Raw genomic sequence first — 27,988 nt, 5'->3', positions numbered from 1 at the left:
GTCCGCAAACTCAGTGGGCGGAGCTTCGGCCCTGAGCCCGTGACACGCTCCGTGTGACTCCGGGAACGGCCAAAGCTGTGAGGCCCAGGCCGGCTCCGTACGGATACGGTAAGTACCAACCGAATAGCGAGCCTTTAAAGGTCACAGCCTGCTTTATTGAAGCTTAGTCGCTTCAGGAGCTGTAGGTGGGTCCTACTGGGAGGCCTCAAACTCTTGTTGTGGCCCCGGGGCCTAATCCTGGTTAGAGACGGATAAACAGCAGTAGTTCTGCGCGATAGGCCGTAGTCTGACCCCGGAAAGGAACAGTGTTGCCCGACGGTGGGTAGTATTTATGTTTAATGGTTACCACACGGCTGTTTTTCGGGTGGTGGCCTCAAGTAACACTCCCGGGGCCGGAGCCAGCTGGGTAGCCGTGTCTGTCTCAGCGGCTCTTCCAATATTTTTTTATGGTTGTTTATGGGTCGGTATAGCGCCACCATATTCAGCGGCGCCGTACAATGCTATGTCTCTATGTGATTTCCTGTCTAAACGCCGGGCTGGCTCCAGAACCCCCGCTCGGTCTGTACGGTAACCGGAGCCCTTTGAAACCCGGTGTCCTGATGGTTACATAATACCTCTGGAAGCGCTTATAAGCCATGCAGCGGATGGGGTTCTTTATCCAGCATGTGTAGCCTCTACACAGTGTTTGTTGGCCAACAATTTGTTACCCCGTGCCCTATGGAGCCTTTGGGACTATTCTGGAAGTGTGTATGTGGGGGGGATTTAACTATTTCACAGCTTTTTGAGCCCAGCGACTTATTATTTTGAGTGTAAAGTTGATGCCAGGCAGTTTGGGTGATATAAGTTATTATTAGCAGGGGCGATCGGGGCCTCGGCTCTTAAAATTGTGCTGCTGGCTCCTAACTTTGCGCTGTATTATTCATGCCGCGTATGATACGTTCCTTCCTTAATGCTGGCTCATAAATCCTGCATAGATCTGTCCGGCCCTGAATGATGAATGCTGGTTCTATCTGGGCAAACGTGGTCATCGCTTCTAAATTATTGCCCCTTTATAATAAAGCAATTTAACTTTTTATTGTTGTTTATCTTTGTGCTGTGCACACACACGCGGGACTAGCTCGAAACGGCCGGACGGCGCTCCGTCATCTGGCTTATCTCTTCCCTTTGCTCTGTGTTGATCTGTAGCCGATGCTTTCTGAAATAATATCCGGTTATTGAGACCCGGGCATTCGCGATCGCTGCCTCGCAAAACCTGAACGTCAAGATCTTAATTCCTAAGCCTCCCGCGGATTAATTTACTAGCAAGACACGTACGTGATCAATAGTAAGCGTGCCGGAGTGCGCTCCACCAGAGGTGCTCGCTTTTCTTTTGCTGATTCACATTCACACGTATGACAAACACGCAGAAGCTGTGACACCTACCCTGATGCACAAATAATTGCCCTGGAAGGCTGCGTATTGTAAGTAAATAGAGAGACGAGACACAGTGAGCATTACAATAGGAATTGTCTCGCCCTGTAAGTCACGTCTGCTGTATGCGAAGTATATATTATTAATGCTATACAAAAATATTATTATTATTATTGTCAACAATGTACGCAGCGCTTCTTCCAATCAATACATTCAAAGGGAATGACACACTGACAAACCGATACATTAAGTAAAGCGGTGTAAACTATTGGGTGAAATACCCTGTTTCAGGATGTTTTTAAAAGGAACATGATATAATGGTTTTTCCTGTTGAAAGAGTATCTTAGGTATTATCGCCATAGTAACCAGTAGACTGCATCACTTTTACAACTTTTCCTTGGCCACCAATGGGATGGTTTGGTTGGCTGAAACTTTCCATTGCCTGCTATAAATTGCTATATATATTGGTGTGTGTGTGTATATATATATATATTTTGATAAACTATCATTTTTAGTTAATTGGGTCCACAAGAGGCACACCATTGCTCTAATAGATTTATATGTTGATGTTTTTGTTTTATATTGGGGGAAGTATACCTAGTTTAATTGGGAGGGCATGGATTAATATCTTTTATTTATATAGTATTTATATACATTTGAAGGGCCTGGCAAAGCTAGAACTGACAGATTAAGGCTCTATCAAGCTGTTTAGTAGATACGTGCCCAAGCGCTCGCTCTGATGAATTTATGGGAGGTCACAGAGCTTGGCGAAAGGTTTGATTGTTTCCCCAAACATAGCTGTAGTTCCTAAAAGTTTTAGTGCCGTCTTCTTGACTGCTCGCACGATCTTATATTGAGCAATATGCTTCGGAAGCCAGCTCCCGGATCTGTACAGAATGTAAGAAGCTTCCTATCGGGCGTCTGTGAAACTCTTCAAACATTCGTATTTATCATGCCGTGCTGTGACTGCGACTCCGGGAGGCCGTTGCCCCTCATGTGCTGTTATTGACTTGGGGGTTTATGGGGGGGTAGATCGCGGCCCGAGTCTGGCTAAGCTTACATCAGGGGGGGGGGGATTGGTGATTATATGGTGAGCCCCCAGTGCAGTACTCCATTGGGGCCGTGCTGGAGATCTCTCGTGGCATCGCTCTCTGTGCAAACTATTGGCTTATACCTGGCTGTTGTGATACTTTGTATGTATGGTTATAGACGGATATATATATAATGACTCTCGGCATCATGTTGGTTAATTGGAGTACGCTACTTATCTCTTAAAATAGGTTGTGGTAATGGGACCCCCGCATGAACTTGTCAGAACCAGGCAAACAGATCAGTTCTCTTTAGGCTTGTGGAGCGTCGGCACGGGACTGTCTCTTCTATAAGAGGCGAGCAGACGTCATCGCCCTTCTCCTTGACACATCGTTCTGTATGTTGTGGGGCTGTGGTTCTGTCTCCTGTCGAGCCGGCGGCAGAGGAACTTTCTTTGTGCTGTGTTGGGGGAAGTAGGTGGTGCAGAGCGAGTCGTGGATGTGATCGCCTGCCGGGAATGTGTTTGCTCGGCGTTCCGGCCCCCTGAGCCGCACTCCATCGCTGGGAGTGCGGAGTCATTGTGGCATTCGGTAAACATGCAGGCCGCTCCGAGCTCTTGGCACGGAGCCCCCCGGCTTACCGTGTTTAGTGAACTAGTGGCATCTGTGACTACAGAATACAGACTGTGATTGTTTTTAAACGTTCCTCTTTGTCGCAGAAATGCCTCTCTTTAACAGCCTTCTTAAAAAGATCTCTACTTCTGATACGTGTAGAATAATGTTTCGAATCTTGTTGGTACTCTTAACAGGCTAAAATGTTTATTGTTCTATATAGCGCCATCATATTCCGCAGGGCTGTACAATTAACAGAAACAAGGGGTAAGAAACTTCCGGAAAAGAGTTCTGTGTGTTTGAAGGATGAAGTATATCGGACGTTCAAGCTATTTAGCGTTTAGGCCTATTTTTTAAGTTTGAGGACTTAATATCCATTAAATCTATTGCGGTATTAAAAATGAAATGTTCTGTACGTATTGAAGTACGTTCTACATTGTACAGGGCTCTCCTCGACATTTGTATCTGTGAGTCCAACTTACGTGCTGCGCTACTTATAATGCTGTACCGTACAGAGCCGCGGAATATGCCGGCGCTATATACAGCCTTTAAACGTTAATAAAATAGTTCCATAGTAAGGGAGATTACACTGGGATCATTTTAAAAAGCCCCTGAAAAACCAGCTCACCCCCCCCAGCCCAACCCATCAGGGGCTTTACTGGAGGGATTTTATATTTCAGTTTCTGCAATAAGTTTAAATAGTGTTTAAAAAAAAAAAAAAAACTTTTTACCTCAGTTTTCAGATGTGCCTTTTTTTTATGTAACTCAATGTTTTTTTGTATACTATATTCCGACTATTAAAGAGGAATTATCTGGATTTACGTGGGTCGGTGTTGCCGATAGCGGTGCCTGGGTTGCCGGGGGAGGGGGCTATTTGGGGTCTGGCGTACTTAAATACCCCCTCCCCACCTCTAAAAGTGTCTCTTACAGTGTTATTCCGTAATCATAAAATAGGGGCATTGTTAGCATTAAACGTAGATTTAACGTTCACGTCTAGATTGCTAGCTTGCGCGGAGCGTTAGGGTTCATGCGGGGATCTTTGACTTCCTGCCACCGATTGGCCGCTTGAAGCCGTCGGTCCGTAGCTTTCTTTACGTTCCTGAGCTCCGCTATGAGATCTTTGGGAAATGTATCGGATGCCTTCTCTTTCGTTAAGTTACTGATCGCCTTTACTGGAGCTGATTGACTCTTTGGAAAGGAAGGGGACTTCTTCCCAGCTTCCCTAAGACAAAAATATCTCTATCTCAGTTTTTTGCACTGCTTGGAAAACAAAAAGCATAAAGTATAGATAATTCTAATACATTTAGTTCATTTTAAAAAAAAAAAAGTCCATTGTTTTACAATTTTCTTTTGGATGGTTTAATATGGGCTTTGGGAATCAGTTAAGGAATATAATAGCTGCGTTGGTCCACGACACGGAGACTTTAGGTAATTATGGTACCCTTTTATTGGGATAATGTAGAGAGAGCTTTCGGGACCTCAGAGGTCTCTGTCTGGAGGGCCTTAATACGGCAGCGATGGGCGCCTGGCTTGCTTAGCATTGGAAAAGTACATATCACAGCAGCGGGACATGCCGTGTTTTACTTCTGTTGGAATCGGGAGGTTATGGATAGGGTTCATTCTTCTCTTGCTGTCATTTTCAAGGACAGAAAGAGGTTAAAGGTTGGCCGAGCGCTTTGTCCTCTCTCGCTAGGCTGCTGCGTGGCATTCACATGTAATCCGCTTATAACCGAGGCTCGCGCGTTAAAGACGCGCCCGTGTGTTCCTCCGGCCAGGCGGCGATTAACCCGCTTTATCCGCGGCGTTAATAACCCGTAACCTCTTCTCGCTCCCTCTCTCTGCAGGTGAGGGCTTCCAGCAGACAGAGCGATCTCTTGCGGGAAAGAAAGATCCAAAAGAGCTCCGTCCTCAGACTGTCCCACCAGCGGGTGTGGGATCCCCTCCCCACCAAGAAGAAATGGCCGACGTGGACCCTGACACGCTGCTGGAATGGCTTCAGATGGGCCAGGGGGACGAACGGGACATGCAGCTCATTGCCCTGGAGCAGCTCTGCATGATGCTTCTCATGTCCGATAACGTGGACCGCTGCTTCGAAACGTAAGAGCTCTAAAATTATTCATTTATTCACTCAATGGATTTTTTTTGTAAATATACAAAATAAGCTTAATTTATTATGCCCTAGAAGTAGGATTTGGGGATTATTGAGCAATTTGGGTTCCTAAGCTTATATTTTGAATGTTAGGTTTGTTTGTATGGAAGGCTAGATCTCCCGTATTTACATATAAGAAAATCAACTTCCGCCGCATTATATATGTAAACATAAAGAAATGTGGATGTCGGTCGCACGTGAAAGCGTGCAGGGTGTTTTCCGCGTCCCTGGTTCTTCTGTGTCCTGCGGTCATTCAGTCCAAATCGCTGTTTGGTGACGTGGAGCTTTTATACAGGGCTGTACACCAGACATGGGAGCAACAACCATGTTGCCTTGGCTCTTCCCCGTAATCTGGTGTTCTCCCCTAGACGATAGACTAAATATTAAACCCCAATTCTGCCACTGGTGCCCTCTTCTGCTGAGTGGTTTAAGTAAAAGTGTGTGTCAGTGGCATGGATGGGCCGTTTCTGGGTTTAATCTGGAGCTTGCTGGCCTCGGGGAGACTGCACGGCCCCTGCTTTAGACCATATTGCCAGGGACTGCCAGAGTGTTAGATGAAGTCACACGTGACAGAAAAACGGCCTCTGGAAAGCTCCAGCGTCTGACTCTTGACTCGCATGGAGAGGAATCTGCTTTCCCGCTGTCGGTAAGATGAGCCTGAAGGTGAAAACGGAGGCTCATCACACAGACCCTTCTGTCCTATCTGTCATTGGCACAAGGATCATGGCCGGTGCTCTCGCGGATACGTTCACACCGTTCATGTTTAACACAGCCTTAAAAAAAAAACGCACGTTGGAGGCGGAATAATGAAGTCTACTAATATCTTCTACAACTTCACACATGCCCTACAAGAGTTATGTGCAAACACGAGATGGGGATCTGTGAAGGCTTTTGCGGTGAGGCCATCTTCTACTGTACAGTGTTATTTATAATTTGTCTTTTTGAGAACGTTATTTTATTTTTGCCAAAATGATCATTTTTATGGACTGTCCACTTGCATTGCCGCTGATAGACACAGTGTAAAAACATGCGCACAACCTAAAAAGTATGACATACACATTCAGATTCCCGGGCTGCTGCTAGAATAATAATGACCGATGAATACACAACATAGCAAGAATTCAGCGCTTACCCAGCGAATAGCAATTTTTTTAATGCTTTTTGCTGGGTATGCGCAGAATTCTTGTTCTGTCTGGCTTCTGGTAAGCGTTAAAAGTAACAGATCTGAGAAGAACAGAAAAGCATTCATGAAATATTTTCCATTAGCGTTCAATCTGATTTAACGTAACCCTGGTGCTGAGAAATTGGGTCCGGGTGAAGCATTGGTACGTTGCAGCAGAGTTCTCTTAAAGTTTAACCCTGTTCGCTCCGTGCACGCAAGACTAATTTATCATCTATATGAAACATTTAGTGCAAAAGCAGAAGGTAAGACGGTTAGTAAGATTCCAGCAGCTAACATGCGTCGTTTTTCAGTATGAACGTGTGAAGGAATAGTGTAAAACTGAACACCGCTGTGTATGCGCGGTAACACAGTTACCGATCTCCCTCCAGCACCATCCATAGAATGGATTCTCTGAGCTACAGCGATCTCTTACAAAGCATTTAGCACGATGGGAAGGTTTTACGTGCAAATATTCCGTAGCAAAAAGTTGCTTAGTATCCCAAAAAACATGTTTCTGTTATTACACACAAGTCTTCTGTTTGCCAACTATGTGGCTATGAAGGACGGCTCTGGTGCAATCGTTGCGGCCAACGGTAATGGGCCTGTTGATGGTTTCACATCTTATAACTATATAAATATATGAAGAAAAAAGATCATCCCCTCGTGTATGGTGCAGTGTGAACCGTAGATATAACGTTACATGTTACCTTAACAATACTTCATCATTATGCCACGTGCACGTGAAACCAGATATTTCCTAACAATTACACCTAACAAAAGGGTACGAAGAACATAACCTAATGATCCTGTCGTTTTTGATAGTATAGATTTGGGGCGAACAAGTAATCCGATTACCCCATGCCAATACAGTCAAGGGCATTAAATCATTCTGCTTATGGAGTGAGCAGCCCAGAATTCTTTGAAGAAGAACATAGTAACTGGGCTTTTTTTGGATTTGCATATATATGACAACTAGAAAGCCAAAGTTTTGAGAAGCATAAGAACAATTTGATGTCAGAGGGAAAAATATGATATCAAAAAGTGGTAACTCATAGCAATATGTAGCGGTATACTTGGCCTTCATTCACTACATTAGCAGGGGTGTATACATTAAGGGGTCCCTGAGCCATTCTGTGTGTGTGTGTATATGTATGTGTGTTTGTATGAGACCGGGGCACAGAAAGCGTTGCCTAGAGAGTGTACAGATGTGAGTCAGAAGTGGCAAAATGTCATTGCAATGTCATGTGTTGACATATTAAAGTTCGGACATGTAGACACGCCCCCCCCCCATTTGAACATGTATTTATAATAAATTTAGGTTTATGCTTTTAAGTTGTGATTTAGATCTGCAAACGGCTCGTACACTCTAAACCTTTTTTATCCCTTTCATCAGATGTCCCCCTCGCACCTTCCTGCCAGCCCTATGCAAGATCTTTCTGGATGAGAGCGCCCCGGACAATGTCCTGGAAGTCACCGCGCGCGCCATCACCTACTATCTGGATGTGTCTGCCGAGTGCACCCGGCGCATTGTTGGGGTGGAAGGAGCCATCAAAGCCCTCTGCAATCGCCTTGTAGTCGTGGAACTCAACAACAGAACGAGCCGGGACTTGGCAGAGCAGTGTGTGAAGGTAACGTGGCTTGTGTGGTTATAAAGGTGTGAGCCAGAAGTTGTTAAACTGCATGATGTTTTGTTTAATGGCTGATTGTAGTTAAATGTTGGATGTTCGGTATTGTGTCCTAACCGTGCAGTGCTTGAATTATATTTGATCGGTAAACACTACTGGAATACAGTGAAATGATGATTGTGTGAGACCTGTTTGGAAAATGTTTAGAAAGAGACTGTTCTGAGTTATGTTCTGTAATGGGATGTCTATCTTTCTCTCCCTTTCAGGTGCTGGAGTTGATTTGTACGCGTGAGTCGGGTGCCGTATTTGAGGCAGGAGGCTTGAACTGTGTGCTGACCTTCATCCGGGATAGTGGACATCTGGTGCACAAGGACACTCTTCATTCAGCCATGTCGGTAGTGTCACGCTTGTGTGGGAAGATGGAGCCTCAGGATTCCTCACTAGAGACGTGTGTAGAGTCTCTTTCCAGCCTCTTGAAGCATGAAGACCACCAGGTGAGGGTTATGCAAGGAGCCGGATTGTAGCATACATAGCTTTTTTTTTTTTTTCTCTCTGTATGGATTGCACGTCCTTAAAATGACAGATTTTCCCCTTTACTCCCTATAGGTGTCAGATGGTGCCCTGCGTTGCTTTGCTTCTCTTGCGGATCGTTTTACCCGTAGAGGTGTGGATCCTGCTCCCTTGGCACAGCATGGGCTTACCGAGGAACTTCTGTCTCGTATGGCTGCAGCTGGAGGCACTGTCTCTGGGCCCTCTTCTGCATGTAAAACAGGGAGAGGTACAAGCGGTGGCCCTTCAACTTCCGGAGACTCCAAGATTAGCAACCAGGTCTCCACCATCGTTAGCCTTCTGTCCACTCTCTGTCGTGGATCGCCCGTCGTCACGCACGTACGTTCCGAGTAAAAGCCTCAGCTTCTGCTTTTGTTTCAAATGGATGTCTGTTTATTACTCTTCTTGTTCTGGGCAGGACCTGCTGAGAGCTGAACTATTGGACTCAATGGAGAGTGCGCTGCAGGGAGATGAGAGATGCGTGTTGGACACCATGAGGCTAGTGGACTTGCTACTGGTGCTGCTGTTTGAGGGCCGCAAAGCCTTGCCCAAGTCCAGTGCTGGCTCCACAGGACGCATACCTGGTCTAAGGAGGCTGGATAGCTCTGGAGAGAGGTCCCATCGACAGCTGATTGATTGTATCCGAAGCAAGGACACTGATGCGTTGATTGATGCCATTGACACAGGTGGTATGTAATAGGGAGAAAATGGGCTTTTGTAAGGGTGGAGGGCTACTACCTAATAGTGAGTGAAAGTAATTAAGCATGTTATGTGTGTGAATGTCAGATGGAAAGCGCAATATATTAGTAGTGGAGATGTTCATTTTGGAAGGGACACAGCCGTGGGGCTGGTGACGGCAAAATACCGCCAGCGAATATAAGATTTTGATATATCTGTGGCATGTTTTTAGGTCAAAAATCTAATATATATCTGAATTTCCCAAATCCTTTCTTTAGCTTTTGAAGTAAACTTTATGGACGATGTAGGTCAGACTCTTTTGAATTGGGCTTCGGCTTTCGGCACACAAGAAATGGTGAGAGGTTCATTAAAATGGATGATGATGATGGGGGTGGTGGGGGGCTGCTTTTTTTGTTCTTATGTTGCATGTGACCGTGTTGGTTGTCCTGTAGGTGGAATTCCTGTGTGAACGGGGAGCAGATGTGAACAGGGGGCAGAGGTCGTCCTCGTTACACTATGCCGCTTGTTTCGGAAGACCCCAAGTGGCTAAGGTAGGTGCCTATTGAACGTATCTGCAGGAGAAATCAATATCAGTCCAATTATGAAAGAATGTCATCTACGCAACTGCAATAATAATAATAATATTAACTGCAGCTTAAACATTGACAACGCCATCACTAGAACGTTACTACTTTTATGACAAATTTCTTTAATCTAGAATTTCATTCCAGCATAGTATTGTTTTGTGGTTGTTAACACTCGTCATGATGATTCCCAAGTTATTCATTGTGTGTGTGTGTGTGTATAGACACACACATCACTGTTACCCATGCTCGCTATGCCTGTGATATTAGAGCATTATTTAAACGTTACTCCCATTTTCATAAGCAAACAGGCAGTTTTTACTCTTTTTTGGTGAGATTGTGATTAGCTTCTATGAAAATTCTAGCAATCTGTTCGTCAACCTCTTGACTTAAACCAGGTACAGTTTATTCTAAAGGTTCTGCTTCTATTTTGTCTTAATTACAAGTGTTTTCCATGTGTTCACATAGTTGTGTTCATCTTGTTATACAAAAAAGCATCACACAACCCGAGGGAATCCCTGCCTCTTTGGTTCTACGTGGGTTCGCCTTTCTATAAATACAGTAGTGTGTACGTAAGTTTTAGACAGGTGCGAAAAGATGCTGTGAAGCAACAAAGTGTTCACTAATAGACGTGTTTTTAGAATTTTTTATTCATAATTTTATCTTGCTCTTTTGAAGGCGAAGTGCGGTCGCACCCGATATTGGTTTGGTATTGGATATTTCGTCTCTTCAATCACTTTAACGTTTATGATAAAGAACAAAACTATTAACATGTCTATTTTTATAATCATCCTTACTTTACAGCATTTTTCGTACCTGCCTAAAACTTGTGCAGTACTCTACGCTTTCAATATTTTATTTTGTTCCCCGTTTGCAGACCCTTTTGCGTCATGGAGCTAATCCAGATTTGCGAGATGAAGACGGTAAAACCCCTCTGGACAAGGCTCGTGAACGTGGACACACCGAGGTGGTGGCCATCTTGCAGTCCCCAGGTTTGTATTGGGAATGGGGACTAGTGGTTCATTTGTTTAGAAGAATTGAAAGATTTAAAGCCAACTGTGTCCATAAAACCCCCTCCGCTCCTCACTGTGCGGAGCAAAGAATATTTTTTTGGGTTGACCCGGCCAACTCCTTTACGATCGGACACTAAATTTAAAAAATAAATGTAATTATTTGACCAGTAGTTGATCAAGTATCTGTTCCTTCGTGTTTCAGGTGACTGGATGTGCCCAGTGAACAAGGGAGATGAAAAGAAGAAAAAAGACTCAAATCGAGAAGATGAAGAGTGCAACGAACCAAAGGGTGACCCAGAAATGGCACCGATCTACCTGAAGAGGCTGCTACCTGTCTTTGCTCAGACTTTCCAGCAAACCATGCTGCCATCAATCAGGTACCTTTTTTATATATACAAGGGCTTATCGCTTAAGAGCATCACAAAAGTGATCCTGTGTTACAGAGAACTGTTTTTCTATGTGTTCAAGTGCACTGGGCGTATCTGTTTTTCCCCCCCAGGACAGTGAGTTTCTGTTTCCAGAACAGTTATAATACATTGGAAAGTAAAGCTTTCTTTCTTAGCCTCACGTCTGTTCTGTTACAGGAAAGCCAGCCTCGCTCTTATAAGGAAGATGATCCACTTCTGCTCCGAAGTGCTTCTGAAGGAAGTCTGCGACTCCGATGCTGGACACAACCTGCCCACCGTTCTTGTGGAGATAACGGCCACTGTCTTGGACCAGGAGGTTAGTACTATTAGAACAAATCATGTCAATGATTTAGCATGGTTATTGAGATTAAAGGGACTGCTTCACTTTTGGCATTGGAAAGAGGTGCTAACTTAATCCCCTTGCAGATCTAAAATAGTTTTACCTTAAGTATTACCAAAGTAATTTATACTCGGTGTAACCCCAGACATAACTGATTTATCCCACAGGATGATGACGATGGACACCTTCTAGCTCTACAAATAATCAGAGATCTGGTAGATAAAGGGGACGATCTCTTTCTGGACCAGCTGGCCCGACTGGGAGTCATCAGCAAAGTGTCTACCCTGGCAGGTCCTACATCTGACGATGAGAACGAGGAGGATCCAAAACCGGAAAAGGTGAATACTGATAGTCAATGCTAATCCTTGAAAAGACTCCTAAGAAGCCTGGAGAGCTTCAGTCTTGTTGTGTAAATGCTTACGTTATGTGAGGGTCATGACTGCAGTATGTCTAGTAGGCTTATCCAGGTCTGTTGAAGGTGTCCAAAAGATGTTAATTTAACCACATATTCTCATAGGAGGACGAACCTCAAGAAGATGCCAAAGAGCTGCAGCAGGGCAGGCCATATCATTGGAGGGACTGGTCAGTAATCCGAGGCCGGGACTGTCTTTACATCTGGAGCGATGCTGCAGCTCTGGAGCTCTCCAACGGCAGCAACGGCTGGTTCCGCTTCATCCTAGATGGGAAGCTGGCAACTATGTATTCAAGTGGAAGCCCAGAGGGAGGCTCGGACAGCTCGGGTAAGCACAAGATCCCATCCACTTCCCAAAGACTGGAGATGAAATCATTGCATCCCCTTCCTTCTCCTTTTGAAGATCCGTTTGAGATCTGTAATAGCTTAGCGTGTTAAATGGTCACCTGTGACTTATTTTGTATTTAGTACCTTGAATGCATTTTATCTCTGTTTTCTTTGTAAAGATTGGTCAGATGTTCACTATTTGGCCAAGAGTGTATGAGTGTGAGTTTGAAGAAGGCTGATTCTGTTGTGGGTAAAGGATGTCTGTTTCCTTGTGTTCTAGAGGACGACATTGTCCTTTTACTTTGATTATATGCTTAAATTGATTCTATTAGGTGCATTTTTGACGTGTTTTGTCACCTCTATATATTGCTTTGTTTCCTCTATACAGAAAGCAGGAGTGAGTTTCTAGAGAAGCTACAGAGGGCTCGCAGTCAAGTCAAACCATCCACCTCGAGCCAGCCTCTCCTGTCTTCTCCTGGACCAGGCAAGCTCACTGTGGGCAACTGGTCCCTTACTTGCTTGAAAGATGGAGAGATTGCAATTCACAACTCGGATGGTCAGCAAGCCACAATACTGAAGGAGGACTTGCCCGGCTTTGTATTTGAATCAAATAGGGGCACCAAGCACTCCTTCACTGCTGAGACTTCACTGGGTAGGTGCTTCAAAGATGTTTAGTTGGAGCACATGGTTGCTCCTGATTTTAAGTAATGAGCTAACAAACTGCAGTGTAAACATTTAACTTTGCTTCTAGCTGTCTTGCTTCATCATCGTTTTCTTTCTTTTCTCTTTTCCTTTACTATTTTAATTGAACGTGTCTGTGTTAGGATCAGAGTTTGTAACCGGTTGGACAGGAAAGAGAGGCAGGAAGCTAAAATCAAAATTGGAGAAAACCAAGCAAAAGGTGAGGGTTATTTTTTTTGTTGATATTTGAGGATAATGATCGTAAAATTAGTGTTTTGTTTTTTTTCCTGCAGAGTTTTATTGACCTTTCTACCCATTATCTGTCATCAGGTACGAACAATGGCAAGAGATCTGTACGATGATCATTTTAAGGCCGTGGAAAGCATGCCACGTGGGGTGGTGGTAACTTTAAGAAACATTGCAACACAGCTCGAGTCCTCTTGGGAGCTTCATACGAATAGACAGGTAAAAGAATCTTCCTTAAACTCTGTTTCTTTCTTAAATGTTTCCTCTATCTGGATAACTCAATGGCCTCGGACTGTGAACGGCTTTTTGTATTACATTTCTTTGATCTTCATCTGTATTGGCTTATGCTCTCTCTGCTCAACACTTGTATAACTAATTGCTATAAACATTCTTCCCGGTACTCTAGAATGCACAAACCCTTCCCAGAAATGTGTTTCAAATATTGTCTGCATTGTGAAAACACTGTTTACTCCAATATGTAATCTTTCTGTCCCTGCAGTGCATCGAAGGGGAAAACACATGGCGAGATCTGATGAAGACAGCCCTGGAGAATCTGATTGTGCTCTTGAAGGATGAGAACATGATCTCTCCGTATGAAATGTGCAGCAGTGGTCTGGTGCAGGCTCTGCTGACTGTGCTCAATAATGTAAGACCACGGAGGACCTATTCCCTTTTCTCTGTTACCGTAAATGGAATTCTCTAGATACAATACATGTTTAGTTGTGGTTGGGGCTATCTTTAAAGTAACGTATCGAAAGGGTTTCTATATATAACACTATATATATATATAATATACACACACACATTTCTGCTGGAGTTACCGTAGCTCATAATATAGAAGTGAAGCCTTGTGGCTTTTCTCTGCTTACGTTGAAGGATTTTTCGAGTTTGAGAGACTACATTTGTCTGACTTGCGTTAAATAACTTTTAATGGCATATTTAAGGTGCATATATTGTAGTTTTTCAAAAATGTTTTCACTCTGGAAAATTCGTACCATAAGCCGGTTAGTAGGGCAGCCAACTGCCTAAGGCTGAGCGCGAAGATGTGAAACTTGACATTGATTTTATTTTATAGAATGAAGATTTTGATATTAAGCAAGATTGCGGTCAACTTGTTGAAAGACTAAATGTGTTCAAGACGGCGTTCACTGAAAACGAGGATGATGAAAGGTATTTTCCCAACCCTAAACCAGCATTCCTGTAATTATCGCCTTCCTTCACTTTTTTGTTCAATATCCGTCCGATTTTAAAATATATAATCTGTCTGTGGTGTAAATACAATACTCGGTCAGCTGGCCACAGTAGAATGACTCAGTCTTAATCATCCAGTCATACACTCTGACTAATGAAAGTCTATAGAGGAATTGACTTCATTAGCATTGCCACAAAGAATCCGCTCAGTGTTGTGTTTCAGAGGTTAAGGGCATCCAAAGTATAACTTGGCAATAATGGCCGCCCTCGGATCTGTAGCGGCCAACCTACATTACTACGTGCAGCACTGTATGCTAAAGGAGCAAACAAATCCTGTGAAAATGATTATCAAACTGCTTATTAACTAGTAACAGTAACTACCATGGGCTCCACCACCGTAATCACATAAATGTGCGAGGCCACATTTTATTTTGCCATTAGAAAAGATCTTCACTGTAAGATTCTCTTGTATGTGACCTGACCAACAGCCTAACCCTCTTAATTGTTTCTGACTATCGCCATTTAGCCGCCCAGCGATTGCACTGGTCCGAAAGCTGATTGCCGTGCTTGAATCTATAGAACGTTTGCCTCTGCACTTGTATGATACACCTGGATCCAGCTACAACCTCCAGGTAAGTGGCCACGACATGAGACAAAATCATGTTTCTTGTGATATTTTCTAATGATTTCATTTGGGTACCCATGCTTGGAGGTAACTGATGGTGTGGGGTCATCTCGCTACACTTAAACTTCCCGTCCGTTTTGTTCAGATCTTAACCCGGAGACTTCGGTTCCGCCTGGAGAGGGCACCTGGAGAAACATCTCTTATTGACCGTACTGGTCGGATGCTGAAGATGGAGCCTCTGGCCACCGTCGAGTCACTAGAGCAGTATTTGCTTAAGATGGTGAGTGGAAAGATCCAACTGTAACTTCTGTGTGTCTAAGATTGATCCGTTCACCAGAATGAAATTATTTTGGAGGCATACCAAGAAGTTACGCTAAAACCTTTTTTATTTTATTAAGATACTTCTGCTTGCTGTAAAACTCAATGTGTGTTTGGGTGCAGTGATCTCCCATCTAAACCATCTCTTATTTTTGTTATGCTATACATTGGCTGATCCTTTAACGGTGTTTTCAATCACGGAGCAGAACACATAGTTTTTATTGCCAATCATTAAAACTACAGTCGGGGGTGTGCAAAAATGTTATGACCATAGGAACATTTTCATGCTGTGCTGATGCCTTGAAATTGCATTTGTCTGCTTGAGTCATTCGCAGAAACAGTTCACAAAGACTGGTTTAGGGGCACATTTTCTTGCAGAAAATCAGGTTTTAGGTTTATTTTGCAGTGCTACATGTGTCGGTAACTGCTTATGTGCTTTTCCGCGCAGGTTGCTAAGCAGTGGTACGACTTTGATCGCTCATCATTCGTATTTGTTCGCAAGCTAAGAGAGGGACAGAGTTGCGTGTTCCGGCACCAGCACGACTTTGATGATAACGGGATCATGTACTGGATTGGGACGAACGCAAAGTAAGTTGGATTTATGTGGTGTGGACACCAGCAGCGTGCACTTCGCTAACCACGTAGTTTAGCTGGACTGGCCCTCGAGGGCCACAAAAGTCTGGGTCCTGTGTTTCCTTGCATAAAGACTAGTACGTGAATGAATATTTCAGATGCCTATGGCCAGTCCGTTTTTAGTCTTTGAGGACAGGAGTTGTACAACCCTAAATTAATGGAACAACCATGTAAAAACATTTGGTCTATGTGCAGAGTTCACTTGTCGATCAGTAGCTGCAAGTAAAAGACCAGAGTTTTTAGTGAAATAGTTAGTTAGGCAAATCCGCACGGCTGTCCCTTTAATGACAAATCTTTACTCTCTCTGTTCACTCCTGACTATTTCCAGGCCCTGCTGTGTGGGTACTGTGGCTGAATGGCCTATCTGTGTGGGGAAGATAAATGATTTAGCATTTGAAAACATTGATTACAGTTCTGCCATTTACAGGACAGCATACGAGTGGGTGAACCCAGCGGCGTATGGCCTCGTGGTGGTTACGTCTTCTGAAGGCAGAAATCTGCCGTATGGCAGGTTGGAGGACATCCTCAGTCGTGACAGCTCAGCTCTAAATTGCCACACCAATGATGACAAGAGTGCTTGGTTTGCCATTGACCTTGGCCTGTGGATTGTGCCTTCCGCTTACACCCTGCGCCATGCCCGTGGTTATGGCCGCTCTGCACTTCGGAACTGGGTTTTCCAGGTGTCTAAAGATGGCCAGAACTGGACCACTCTGTACACGCATGTTGATGACTGCAGCCTAAATGAACCAGGGTAGGAGGCTGTATCTTTCTTATATACATGTTAATGCGTGTTATATGTAAATAAACGTGGAATCCACAGTCTCTGCGGGTGTTTAGTTGGACGTTTGGGTGTAAACATGCTCTGGGGAGAAGAAAAAATAAAGCATTAATTTTTCAGTGGAAGGTGTTTTTTTCCCACTTATCTGTAAAAAGCGCTATTAAGACTCTTCTGTGGTTGATCAGTGAAACGGATCGTCTTTGACTGCAGGAGTGTTAGGCGAGCGATTGTTGGCAGCTCCTTCTAGTTCAGGGAGAGAACGCAGCTGGCTCTATTAATAATGCACGCTGCTTTCTCCCAATGCCTTTGTTAGTGCAGGTTAAGTGTTATATCCTAACCCGCTTTTGGAGGCTGGACAATAAATACGTTTTTCTTACTCCACCTCTCCCTGTGCTGTCATTAAGTTCCACCGCTACATGGCCCTTGGACCCACCTAGAGAGGAGAAACAGGGTTGGAGACACATCCGGATAAAACAGACCGGGAAAAATGCCAGCGGGCAGACGCACTACCTCTCACTGTCTGGCTTCGAGCTCTACGGCAGTGTAAGCGGCGTGTGTGAGGATCAGCTTGGTAAGTGACCGTGGGCAAATGGTGACCCTGCTAAGGACTAGGCTAATTTAAAGGGACAGATGAAGTAAGAATGCCATATCTAGTTTCACTGTGTATTGACCTCCAAAAATATATTTTCTCATATCTGGGCTGTGAAAGAAGTTGCTAGAGGTCTAGTAGGGTTTCACCTTGTGTGTAAAGCCTTGGTTTGAATGTTGAAACGTGGCAATATTCGCAGCGTGCCATTTATTGCTACATGTTTTAGGTAAAGCCGCCAAAGAAGCAGAAGCCAACCTGAGACGTCAGAGGCGACTAGTGCGTTCCCAGGTCTTAAAATACATGGTCCCTGGAGCGAGGGTTGTCCGTGGCATTGATTGGAAGTGGCGAGATCAGGATGGTAGCTCCCAGGGCGAGGGCACTGTCACGGGAGAGCTGCACAACGGTAAGCAGATCCTCGACGCTGCGCTCGGACGGGAGCGAGGACGGTTTCCACGCCGTGACCAGTGCTCTCGCACGCACCATTATATTTACACCACCTTAATACATTACATGTTGTTGTAGAGCTGTGATGTTGTTCACATATAAGTGGGATAAAGTCTTTTGGGATATTTCTTGGCCTCACTGTTCCTTTTCCGCCTACTTCTGCTTCCTGCGTTTGTGCATTTTTTCCCCTTGTGCTAAAGATAATTCTCCAAATTTGATCAGCCTGAAATGTTTTGTCTATTATATGCATAGATTATTCCACGTGTGGTCACATCTGATTTCTGCGCAGCCGATGTAGAATTTGATGGCGCCATATAAAAACCATAAATAATAAGCTGGTTTCAAGTTTAGTTGGGCCGTACATTAATACATTGGAGAAAATACGTAATGTGGCAACAGCTGTATGACAGTCGATCCAAATCAAAATTAGAGAAAAGAAAAAGCATCTATACCTTTGGGAAAATGTGCATTTTCTTCATATGATTAGAATTGTTTTGTCATTTGATCTGTAACTACATTGTGTCACCCAAAGGTAATATATGTTGGGTTGTATACAAAGGGAGTAAATGGGCCATCGCTAGTCTTAGGTTTGTCTGAATATACTGCTTGTTCTTGCCGACGGTGATTCATTAACTCTTCTGGTTGAATATCAGATGGGTTAATGTGCCTGCTTTTCTTCCCCTTGATTCCAATCAGTCCTTTTTTTGCTATTCGCTCTTCCATCTTACACGCTACTATCCCTTTCCAGGCTGGATTGATGTCATTTGGGATGCCGGTGGCTCTAACTCTTACCGCATGGGCGCGGAAGGAAAGTTTGACCTCAAGCTGGCCCCAGGGTATGACCCTGAGTCTGCGGTGTCATCCAAACCTGTCTCATCCACTGTTGCAGGCACGCCGCCGTCCTGGAGCAGCCTGGTGAAAAACAACTGCCCTGACAAGGCCCCTCCGGCTTCCTCCTCCTCCTGCGCGGCCGCCGGCGGGGTGGCTGGCCCCTGCAGCCGCAAGGGCAGCAGCAGCTCAGTCTGCAGCGTGGCAAGCAGCAGTGATGCGAGTCTGAGTTGTGCACGGACTGAGAGGAGGCCCGAGGAGCCAGGCTCTGAACCTCACAATGACCCCATATTGGTGCTGTCCTCCAACCAGGCAGCTTCAGGCTCTTCCACCTGCCCTCCTGGGGTGGAAATGGCTGCGGATGGAGAACGCAAGGCTGGGGAGGCTCCCACCATCTCGATGGGTATGGTGAGCATCAGCTCTCCGGATGTCAGTTCTGTATCAGAACTCAGCAACAAGGAGGCTACGGTTCCTCGCCCTCTGGGGTCCTCTGCGAGCAACCGGCTGTCTGTCAGTTCTCTGCTGGCTGCGGGAGCGCCCATGAGCTCCAGTGCCAGCGTCCCAAACCTGTCTTCAAGGGAGACTTCTAGTCTGGAATCCTTTGTGAGGAGGGTTGCAAACATCGCTAGGACAAATGCCACCAACAACATGAATCTGAGTCGAAGCAGCAGTGATAACAACACGAACACCTTGGGAAGGAATACCGTCTGCTCTGCCAGTAGGTGTCCACTGGGTTTGGTGAAGCTCAGGCTGATTTGGGGTGGTGAGGCAATGGATTATTTGAGATCCTTGACGTGCATGGCGTGGCTGTGAATTTTTTCTTTTTCTACTAGTATGTATGGAATTCAAGGAATATCATGTTATTAATAGACATTTTTATAAGAGAAGGGTGTTGTCTGGTATAGGGCCATGTCCACTATGTATTCCTGGAGCAGATGACCGCTAAAGTAAATGATATTTAAAGGACTGTCTCCATTAAAGTAACTAGAGAACAGAAAAAAAGTTGTGTATAATTCAGATACCATTTAGTATAACTACTAAGTTTTGGTTTTCAACTGCTTACGTTTTCCCAGCCTCTCCGCTGATGGGAGCCCAAAGCTTTCCTAACCTGACAACCACTGGAACCACATCAACTGTTACAATGTCCACATCCAGTGTCACCAGCAGCAATGTGGCAACCGCCACGACTGGCCTTTCTGTGGGACAGTCCCTCAGCAACACGCTGACCACCAGCCTGACTTCTACGTCGAGTGAAAGTGACACGGGGCAGGAGGCAGAGTACTCGCTGTACGGTGAGTGTCTAGCAGAACCAGACTGGGGTCTGAAATCATCCGCTGCCTGAACCTTGTATACAGACATCCGAATCTGGATGCTGATACGTTGAAGTTACAAGTTCCATGATTAAGACCTGGGTTTCCTCTTTGCAGTAGATTTTACAGATATGTGATGTGACAATGTGATCTAAATAACATTGTTTCTTCTCTCTTGGAAAGATTTTTTGGACAGTTGTCGGGCAAGTACCCTTCTTGCCGAGCTAGATGATGATGAAGATCTTCCTGAACCTGATGAAGAAGATGATGAAAATGAAGATGATAACCAAGATGAACAGGAATATGAAGAAGTCATGGTAAGCAGGAGATATTGGGGTCTGTTCCACAATAGCAGAGCTTACAAAGGAGATTTCCACTCCTTCCTTTCATTATACATGATAAAGGGCCTGTATAATGTACAGTGAGATTTCTTCATATTCTCTACACCCATTGAGTTATGCATTATACAGGGCCAGCTCAGCCCTTCTTGCTGTATTAGCCTTCGTTAATGAATAGTGAAGATATGAAATTGAAACCTCTATCTATAATATACACAAATGTCCGAAAAGTGTAAATATTGTGGATATATGTATATTATAATCTAATATATACTATTATGACAACGTTCTATTAATGGATCAACAGAGTTCCATTAGAGAGGATTGAAAATGAGCAGTAGAGAAATCCACAATGACACATAAGTTTAGTCCAGTTGGTTGGGGTAAGCATTACCCATCCTAGCGATTTAAACATGGATCTTCTCTGACATCTGATTGCCTTGGACAGGAGGAGGAGGAATACGAGACAAAGGGTGGTCGTCGTAGAACCTGGGATGACGATTATGTGCTGAAGAGACAGTTTTCTGCCTTGGTCCCTGCTTTTGATCCTCGTCCTGGGCGAACAAACGTCCAGCAAACCACAGACCTGGAAATACCCGCGCCAGGTATGTAAATTGCTCCTGTGCGTTTCCTTGTGCGTTGTAGTTAGGAAATATGGTCTTGTGTATAATATGCTGTCACATCACATCCAACCCATGTAAAATTATTTTGTTTGGCAAAGCAGCTGTTCCTTAATGCAAGAAAGAAAAGTCAACATATCTTTCAAATTATCTGCATAAAAAAGGCACTTAGAATAATAGTGTTAATGCCCAACAAATGTTGCGTTAATCCGCTCTGTCATCTTCAGCATGAATGGTGCCTTCATTGCTACCTACCTTTTTGGAATGGCGACACACAAGGCTTAGTACAGTAAAATAACACAGATTAACACTAGAAATTGTGTGGCTTGTTCTGTAGCTTAAGGGAGATCAAAGAGCAGCAGGGAACTGGTGGATCTACTAGCCTAAGAGGGCAATATGCCCACCGGTTTGGCATCACAGCGATGTTTCCATTTTCACTCAATCTGTTTTTCACCGCAGGTACCCCCCATTCAGAGCTCCTGGAGGAGGTGGAGTGCGCCCCTCCTCCTCGCTTGGCACTCACACTCAAGGTCACCGGTGTGGGCAGTGGAAGAGAAGTGGAGCTCCCTCTTAGTAACTTCCGTTCCACCATCTTCTACTATGTACAGAAACTGTTGCAGCTATCTTGTAATGGATCGGTCAAGACCGATAAGCTGAGAAGGATCTGGGAACCCACTTACACGTAAGGAGATTTGAGATTCTGGGGGTAACAGAATTCCAGTGCATCCTTCACTGAGGGTTTGTGGGTTTCCTGAAATTCCCTGAATAACAACTGGAAAATCAAAATCCTCAATAACCTTATGGTTTTAGGTCAGATACAGTTTGTGCGTAACCAAACAAATGGTTCTGGAGTTGTCCACCCTTGGACTAAATCATGCACCTTAACCTTAATATTTGACATCTGGTTTCCTTCCCTTAAATATTTTCTTTGAAAGATCATCCTACCAAAATGCAAGTATTAAAGCAGATCATGTGTTAACGTGTAAGATTATTGTAGATTTAATGTGACGAGTCCATAATATTTGGATAAATTGTATTTTAATTGCATCATCCTTTTCTGTTCGTAGAATCATGTACAGAGAAATGAAGGACTCGGATAAACAGAAGGAATCTGGCAGAATGGTAAGTGAGCTGACCCATTGGAGAGGCCTGTGGTAGCAACGCTTATATAATTTTGCCCTGAAAATAGGTTTTATTTCTATGGCCAGCTGATGTATGTCTTTGAGCCAGTGAACCCACACCCCGATCTGCTTCTGAAAACCTTCACATTTCAGGATATCTGGCAAACCAGCCGGTGACATGAAACTCTAAATGTATGGCGCCATGAGCAGGGCTGGAACATTTGTGCCTACTGTAAAGCAGTGATGCACAACCCCACCGGTTTTTGGTTATCCCAAGACTGGATTTGCCCCTTCCTTGCTGTAGAGCATAGGTTCCTGATTCATATTTTTTACATTTAGTGGGGGTATTAAAGAAACAGCAACGTCATGGTAATCAAAATCTTAGCTAGCCCCTTTGGCCATGTGCGGTAATGTTCCGGGATGTCCTTATGTTTAAGGTTCAAGAGCGTTGCGACAGATCTATTTGTGTGCATTTTCTTAGACTTCTTTTTGTTATATTCTCTTGTTTTTGCCTCAGGGTTGTTGGTCAGTGGAACACGTGGAACAGTCCTTGGGCACAGATACCTTGCCAAAGAATGACTTGATCACCTACCTTCAGAGGAATGCCGATGCATGCTTTCTGCGGCGCTGGAAACTCACCGGAACAAACAAAAGCATTCGGAAAAATCGCAACTGTTCACAGCTCATAGCGGCTTACAAAGTAAGAAATGTTACATGGGGAAAAGTGACTTATTTACGAAGCAGGATCTAAAGCTTTTCTTTCTTGCTTTTTCTCCTTTTACTTATTTGTCATCCTCTGAACAAGGGTTTCTTGTGTACCCAAGGCATGTGCATTTTTTTGTTTTTAGGATAGTTCTCTGTAGGCGTCATGAAAAAGTTGAGGCATGTGAATACCTTGTTCTTCTTGCTCTTTCTTTCAGGACTTCTGTGAGAATGGTTGTAAATCGGGAGTGATGCCCGCTGCTTTTCAAACCCTCCAGAGTGCGGATATCCTTAGTCACGCGCGGGAGCAGCCTCAAGCCAAGGCTGGCAGCGGGCAAAACTCGTGTGGTGTTGAGGATGTTCTGCAACTCCTGAGAATTCTTTATATTGTTGCAAGTGACCCATACTCTGCACGGACCCCTCAAGAAGGTAAGGGGCTTGCCAATGTATCCTCTGTCACCTGGGCGAGATCATTTAGATGGGCTGACAGGTTTACGTGCGAGGCATTCTTCCTGGCGTGGTTATAGCATGTCTCCATGTGTCTTCTGGGCAAATGCCAGTTTAATGATGTTGCTACTCTGTTGCAGAAGGAGACGAGATGCTGCTTTTCAGTGTTCCAGCAGAAGAATTCACTAGTAAGAAAATAACCACCAAGATCCTCCAACAAATTGAGGTCTGTAAGGGACAAGAGGGGTGACCCTACAGCTTTGTCTTAATCCGAATGTCTCAGAAAATCATTTCTTTTCTCTGTAGGAGCCTTTGGCTTTGGCGAGTGGAGCTTTGCCAGATTGGTGTGAGCAGCTCACCAGCAAGTGTCCCTTCCTGATACCCTTTGAGACACGGCAGCTCTACTTCACATGCACAGCTTTCGGGGCGTCCAGGTACTGTCTGCTCACTTTGGTGACACGGTATGAATTGTGCCATGTTCACTGTAGCCTGGTGTTCTTTATCTTTGTTTTTTTATCTTATGCTCAGAGCTATTGTGTGGCTGCAAAACAGACGGGAGGCCACAGTAGAAAGGAGTAGGACAGCCAGCGCTGTGCGCAGGGATGACCCAGGGGAGTTCAGAGTAGGACGTTTAAAGCACGAGCGGGTGAAGGTACCACGGGGAGAGTCGCTGATGGAATGGGCAGAGAACGTCATGCAGATTCATGCGGACCGCAAGTCTGTGCTTGAGGTAATGATTCATGTGTGATACCTTTGTATAATTCTGTCTGATATTTTAACCTTCCCATCTTATGTATGACATTTTGCATGTTAGCCCTATAATAATGTCCATCCTAATCTGTCACCGTACAGGTTGAGTTTCTGGGGGAAGAAGGCACTGGACTGGGTCCCACCCTGGAATTTTACGCCCTGGTGGCTGCAGAGTTCCAGAAGACGGATTTGGGGATCTGGTTATGTGATGATGACTTCCCAGATGATGAATCTCGACAGGTAACAGTGTTAGTCTAGTAGTGTGACACACAGTAATCTATAACATTTGTAGTTATTAAACTCTCCAAGTCTTGTGGCACATGGGATTGGTATCAAGTCTGTTGGCTATATGTAGGAGGTGCACCTCATTGTAGTCCCACTTTAGTGGTCCATTAATGTACTCATAAGCAAACGGGTATCAAACCATGGGCTCCCCTCTATGAGCTGCTCATCAACCAAACCACCCTTATAAACTTTCATAGGTAATTAAGCTATTCTGTATTGTTATTTTAGTGGACGCACCTTTTTTACAAACTTAAAAAGGTTGCTAGACAAAATACTTTGGGTATTTTTCATCCTGAGCTCACTCATTTTGTTTCAGTTTAAAATGTTGGAGATTGGCATGGTGAGTTCCTGCATCCAGAAGAGATTTATTATCTATCCTTTTTGCCTAGATACCGCACTTTGCTTTATTGAGATAATTCTATTTTTATATAAGCTTGTTGAAGGTTCACAATCCCACTATAACCAAAGCGCACCTTACGATACGTTACTTAAATCTTACGGAAAAACCATTTATGCTTTTGCGACGCTCGCCTCTATCAAACATTTATGCGGTTTTCCGTTTGGTATTTCGCAGGTGGATCTAGGTGGTGGTTTAAAGCCTCCAGGATATTATGTTCAGCGCTCCTGTGGTCTTTTTGTCGCGCCGTACCCTCAGGATAGTGAGGAGTTGGACAGAGTGACAAGGCTTTGCCATTTCCTTGGGATCTTTTTGGCAAAGTGTATCCAAGACAACAGATTGGTGGATTTGCCCATTTCTAAACCCTTCTTCCGCCTCATGTGCATGGGAGACATCAAAAGCAACATGAGCAAGCTGCTATATGCCACGCGGGGAGAAGAGAGTGAGCATTGCACAGAGAGTCAGTCCGAAGCTTCCACCGAGGACGGCCACGATGCCCTGTCTGTTGGTAGCTTTGATGAAGACTCCAAGTCAGAGTTTATCCTGGACCCACCCAAACCAAAGCCGCCAGCTTGGTTCCAGGGTATCCTGACATGGGAGGACTTTGAGCTGGTAAACCCACACCGTGCTCGCTTTCTTAGAGACATACGCGAGTTGGCTGTGAAAAGGAGGCAAATTCTGAGTAACCGCAGCTTGTCTGAGGATGAGAAGAACACTCAGTTACAGGAACTGATGCTGAAGAATCCCTCTGGATCAGGACCTCCTGTTAGCATTGAAGACCTTGGGTGAGGATTGGTTAAGATTCCTGTGTGTTGTGTATGATTATTGTGAAACTTGCTTGCTCATTTTCTTATTTCTCCTACTACCTTCTAGACTGAATTTCCAGTTCTGTCCATCTTCCAGAGTCTATGGCTTCTCTTCAGTGGATCTGAAGCCAAATGGAGAGGATGAGGTATGGAGATGTGTTGGCAGACACAAGCTGTTTGCTGTGTAAAGGGGGAGCTGGATTGGGGGATCCCTAACATAGAGCTTACACTAATAGCTTTGAAGCATATTGTACGCCCTCTCTCGTGTGACACAAGGTGCAGCAAGAACTCAAGATGTTAAAGCCTGCTTATAAATAATTGATATACCTTGTATTTATACTAAGTATTGTCGATATACATACTGGCAGGAAACCAAAGCAAAGAGATTCTAGTTTAGGAACGAATGGAACTAATTATATATTTAGTATTGTTTTCTAACGGCACCGCCTTTCTGTCGATTGCAGATGGTGATGATTGACAATGCGGAGGATTATGTCGACCTGATGTTTGATTTTTGCATGCAGACGGGTGTGCAAAAGCAGATGGAGGCGTTTAGAAGTAAGTTTGAAAGCCTTAAATAATGAGACAGACGTCTTAATTTTTTGTAATTTTAAGACGAATGTTTGCATACAATAACATATACCATAATAGTCCGTATGAAACTGTTAGGTTTTATCCCATTCTGCGATGAGCGATCTTTTGCCTGTATTTTATGTACTGAATCAAATCGCCTCTTGGATTGCCATTACGCTTGATATGTGCATTGCGTGTTCACTCCCGTGTGTAATGTTCCTTAGGTGGCTTTAATAAAGTTTTCCCTATGGAGAAGTTGGGCTCATTTAGCCATGAAGAAGTCCAGATGATACTTTGTGGTAACCAGTCCCCATCTTGGTCAGCTGAAGACATCATCAATTACACAGAACCCAAACTTGGCTATACAAGGGAAAGGTAATTACTTTTGGGTAGCGCCTGGGAAGCTGGGCAGTATATGATGTCATCATGCAAGAGCATCTCCATATTGTGTGGAGGAAGAAACTCCCTGTGACTATTGTGACATTAGGGGGTCTCCAGTCTTTAATGGGAGTTAGTTTTATTTCAAGATTGAGTGCTGCAGCATTTAAGTTAGAATACCTACTTATAGCCTGCTCTGGTTTTGGGCGGTGGGGTGGAGCAGGCTTGTTGGATGCTCTCCCAAACCCCCGCATGTTTATCATGAAGAATTCTTTTTCAGCCCTGGCTTTTTGCGGTTTGTGCGAGTTCTATGTGGCATGACGTCAGACGAAAGGAAGGCCTTCCTGCAGTTTACAACTGGGTGTTCAACATTGCCCCCCGGAGGGTTGGCCAACCTTCACCCTCGCCTCACTGTTGTCCGTAAGGTATGGATTATTCATGTATTGCATAGCATGATCAATCAGTAGCTTTCCCTAGTGCATTGGTTCATTTGAGTTCTCCTTTTTGGTACTTTTTTCTCCCTTGAACACGCGGACTGCCCTTTTCTTTTCCAGGTTGATGCCACGGACGCCAGCTACCCCTCTGTAAATACATGCGTGCATTACCTGAAGCTACCAGAGTATTCTTCGGAGGACATAATGCGAGAACGTTTGCTTGCTGCTACCATGGAGAAAGGGTTCCATCTGAACTGAGCGTTACCCTGGGGTGGGGGGCATTATGTTTTGTTACTAGCAGCACTCCCTCTTTCTTGTGTTTTGTGTGCTGAGAAAAGACATGGCCTTTCTTCCTCTGGTTGTATGCCCCTTACACCTTCCTCTGCAGTGCTTTGAAGGAGAGGCTGGGTGCAATGCCTTTTTACTTTAAAAAGTTGTTAGCTGCTAATAACAAAAGTGTCTTCAGGCATGAATGACTTTAAAAGGACCCTCTTGTTGCCAGGCTCATCTAACAGGACAGAAGGACGCCTCTGATCATGTCTTTTAGGGTCACCGCTTATCAGCATTCAGACATCTTGTGAAAGTGTGACAGTTCTTGTATAAACATAATACACTACGTCTGTATTCCCCACCCCCTGCATTAAGACCCTTGCCTAGCTTTAAACTAACCCATCGGAGAAGCTGCTTTCATGACATGTAGAATAATTGATTTTGTTTTCAATGCCACCCTCAAAATGGTGCCTGCACTATTTAAATGCCCCCCTTTTTGGCCTTTCCCTTTAAGTTTTAAGTATGCACCTTCAAATTACTCTTAAGAAAAAATAAATGGGTATGTTCATGTTTTTCCCTATAAAAATGCCCCTGCTATGCAGATTAAATTGAAGTGTTTGTGCAAAGTGCATATAAATCAACCAATAACATAAAAAAAAATATAAAAAAAAAAAAATACACGTACCGCCGCAAGGTAACATAATCCCTCACTTTCCAGGGGGCTTGAAACCCTGCGTAGGAGACTGTTCCTCGCACTTAGGGGTATGAAAAGCAAGTTTTTGCTCTTGTTGTATTTTCTTTGTATATTATAAACCTTTATTTAACTTGTTGCAGTTTGAAGTAAAAAAAAAAAAAAATAATAATAAAGAATTAATAAAAAGTATTTCCATTATGTGTACAATATCACCATTAAAATGTTGGCTGCTTA

At 44.2% G+C, this 27,988-nt stretch overlaps 1 protein-coding gene across 4 annotated transcripts; it reads left to right on the top strand.

The window, feature by feature from the left end:
- The first annotated feature begins 19 nt into the window (after positions 1-19).
- Positions 20-27,988, top strand: HECTD1 (HECT domain E3 ubiquitin protein ligase 1). Of its 4 annotated transcripts, none has more exons than XM_053474631.1 (42): positions 20-108; positions 4,895-5,147; positions 7,755-7,989; positions 8,253-8,480; positions 8,593-8,874; positions 8,954-9,221; positions 9,492-9,568; positions 9,666-9,764; positions 10,675-10,789; positions 11,013-11,187; positions 11,395-11,533; positions 11,725-11,895; positions 12,075-12,297; positions 12,685-12,948; positions 13,121-13,197; positions 13,308-13,442; positions 13,723-13,869; positions 14,299-14,393; positions 14,941-15,046; positions 15,185-15,319; positions 15,806-15,945; positions 16,418-16,741; positions 17,173-17,339; positions 17,584-17,760; positions 18,550-19,347; positions 19,703-19,921; positions 20,123-20,256; positions 20,726-20,882; positions 21,357-21,579; positions 21,965-22,019; positions 22,536-22,718; positions 22,939-23,149; positions 23,308-23,393; positions 23,474-23,601; positions 23,696-23,897; positions 24,020-24,157; positions 24,777-25,384; positions 25,473-25,551; positions 25,870-25,963; positions 26,203-26,353; positions 26,637-26,781; positions 26,911-27,988. In XM_053474631.1, exons 2-42 carry the CDS (start codon positions 5,008-5,010, stop codon positions 27,046-27,048), a joined length of 7,668 nt encoding a protein of 2,555 aa, XP_053330606.1. In that variant the 5' UTR covers positions 20-108; positions 4,895-5,007; the 3' UTR covers positions 27,049-27,988. The 4 variants fall into 4 exon arrangements, with proteins under 4 accessions (XP_053330606.1, XP_053330607.1, XP_053330605.1 ...); XM_053474632.1 differs by having other exon boundaries at positions 8,954-9,224; positions 18,691-19,347; XM_053474630.1 differs by having other exon boundaries at positions 8,954-9,224; positions 23,311-23,393.

The sequence above is a fragment of the Spea bombifrons genome, chromosome 9 (assembly GCF_027358695.1).
Source record: "Spea bombifrons isolate aSpeBom1 chromosome 9, aSpeBom1.2.pri, whole genome shotgun sequence".
Taxonomy (NCBI): domain Eukaryota; kingdom Metazoa; phylum Chordata; class Amphibia; order Anura; family Pelobatidae; genus Spea; species Spea bombifrons.
Note: the sequence above shows the minus strand (reverse complement) of the source record. Positions and strands in the feature narration are given on the sequence as shown.

Excerpts from the sequence above, each read along its gene's own strand:
- HECTD1 (XM_053474629.1), top strand. The coding sequence starts at position 5,008 with ATGGCCGACGTGGACCCTGACACGCTGCTGGAATGGCTTCAGATGGGC. Across the intron at positions 17,761-18,549 it reads CACGGGAGAGCTGCACAACG|GCTGGATTGATGTCATTTGG; the intron begins GTAAGCAGATCC and ends ATCCCTTTCCAG. Across the intron at positions 26,782-26,910 it reads GCCTCACTGTTGTCCGTAAG|GTTGATGCCACGGACGCCAG; the intron begins GTATGGATTATT and ends TTTCTTTTCCAG.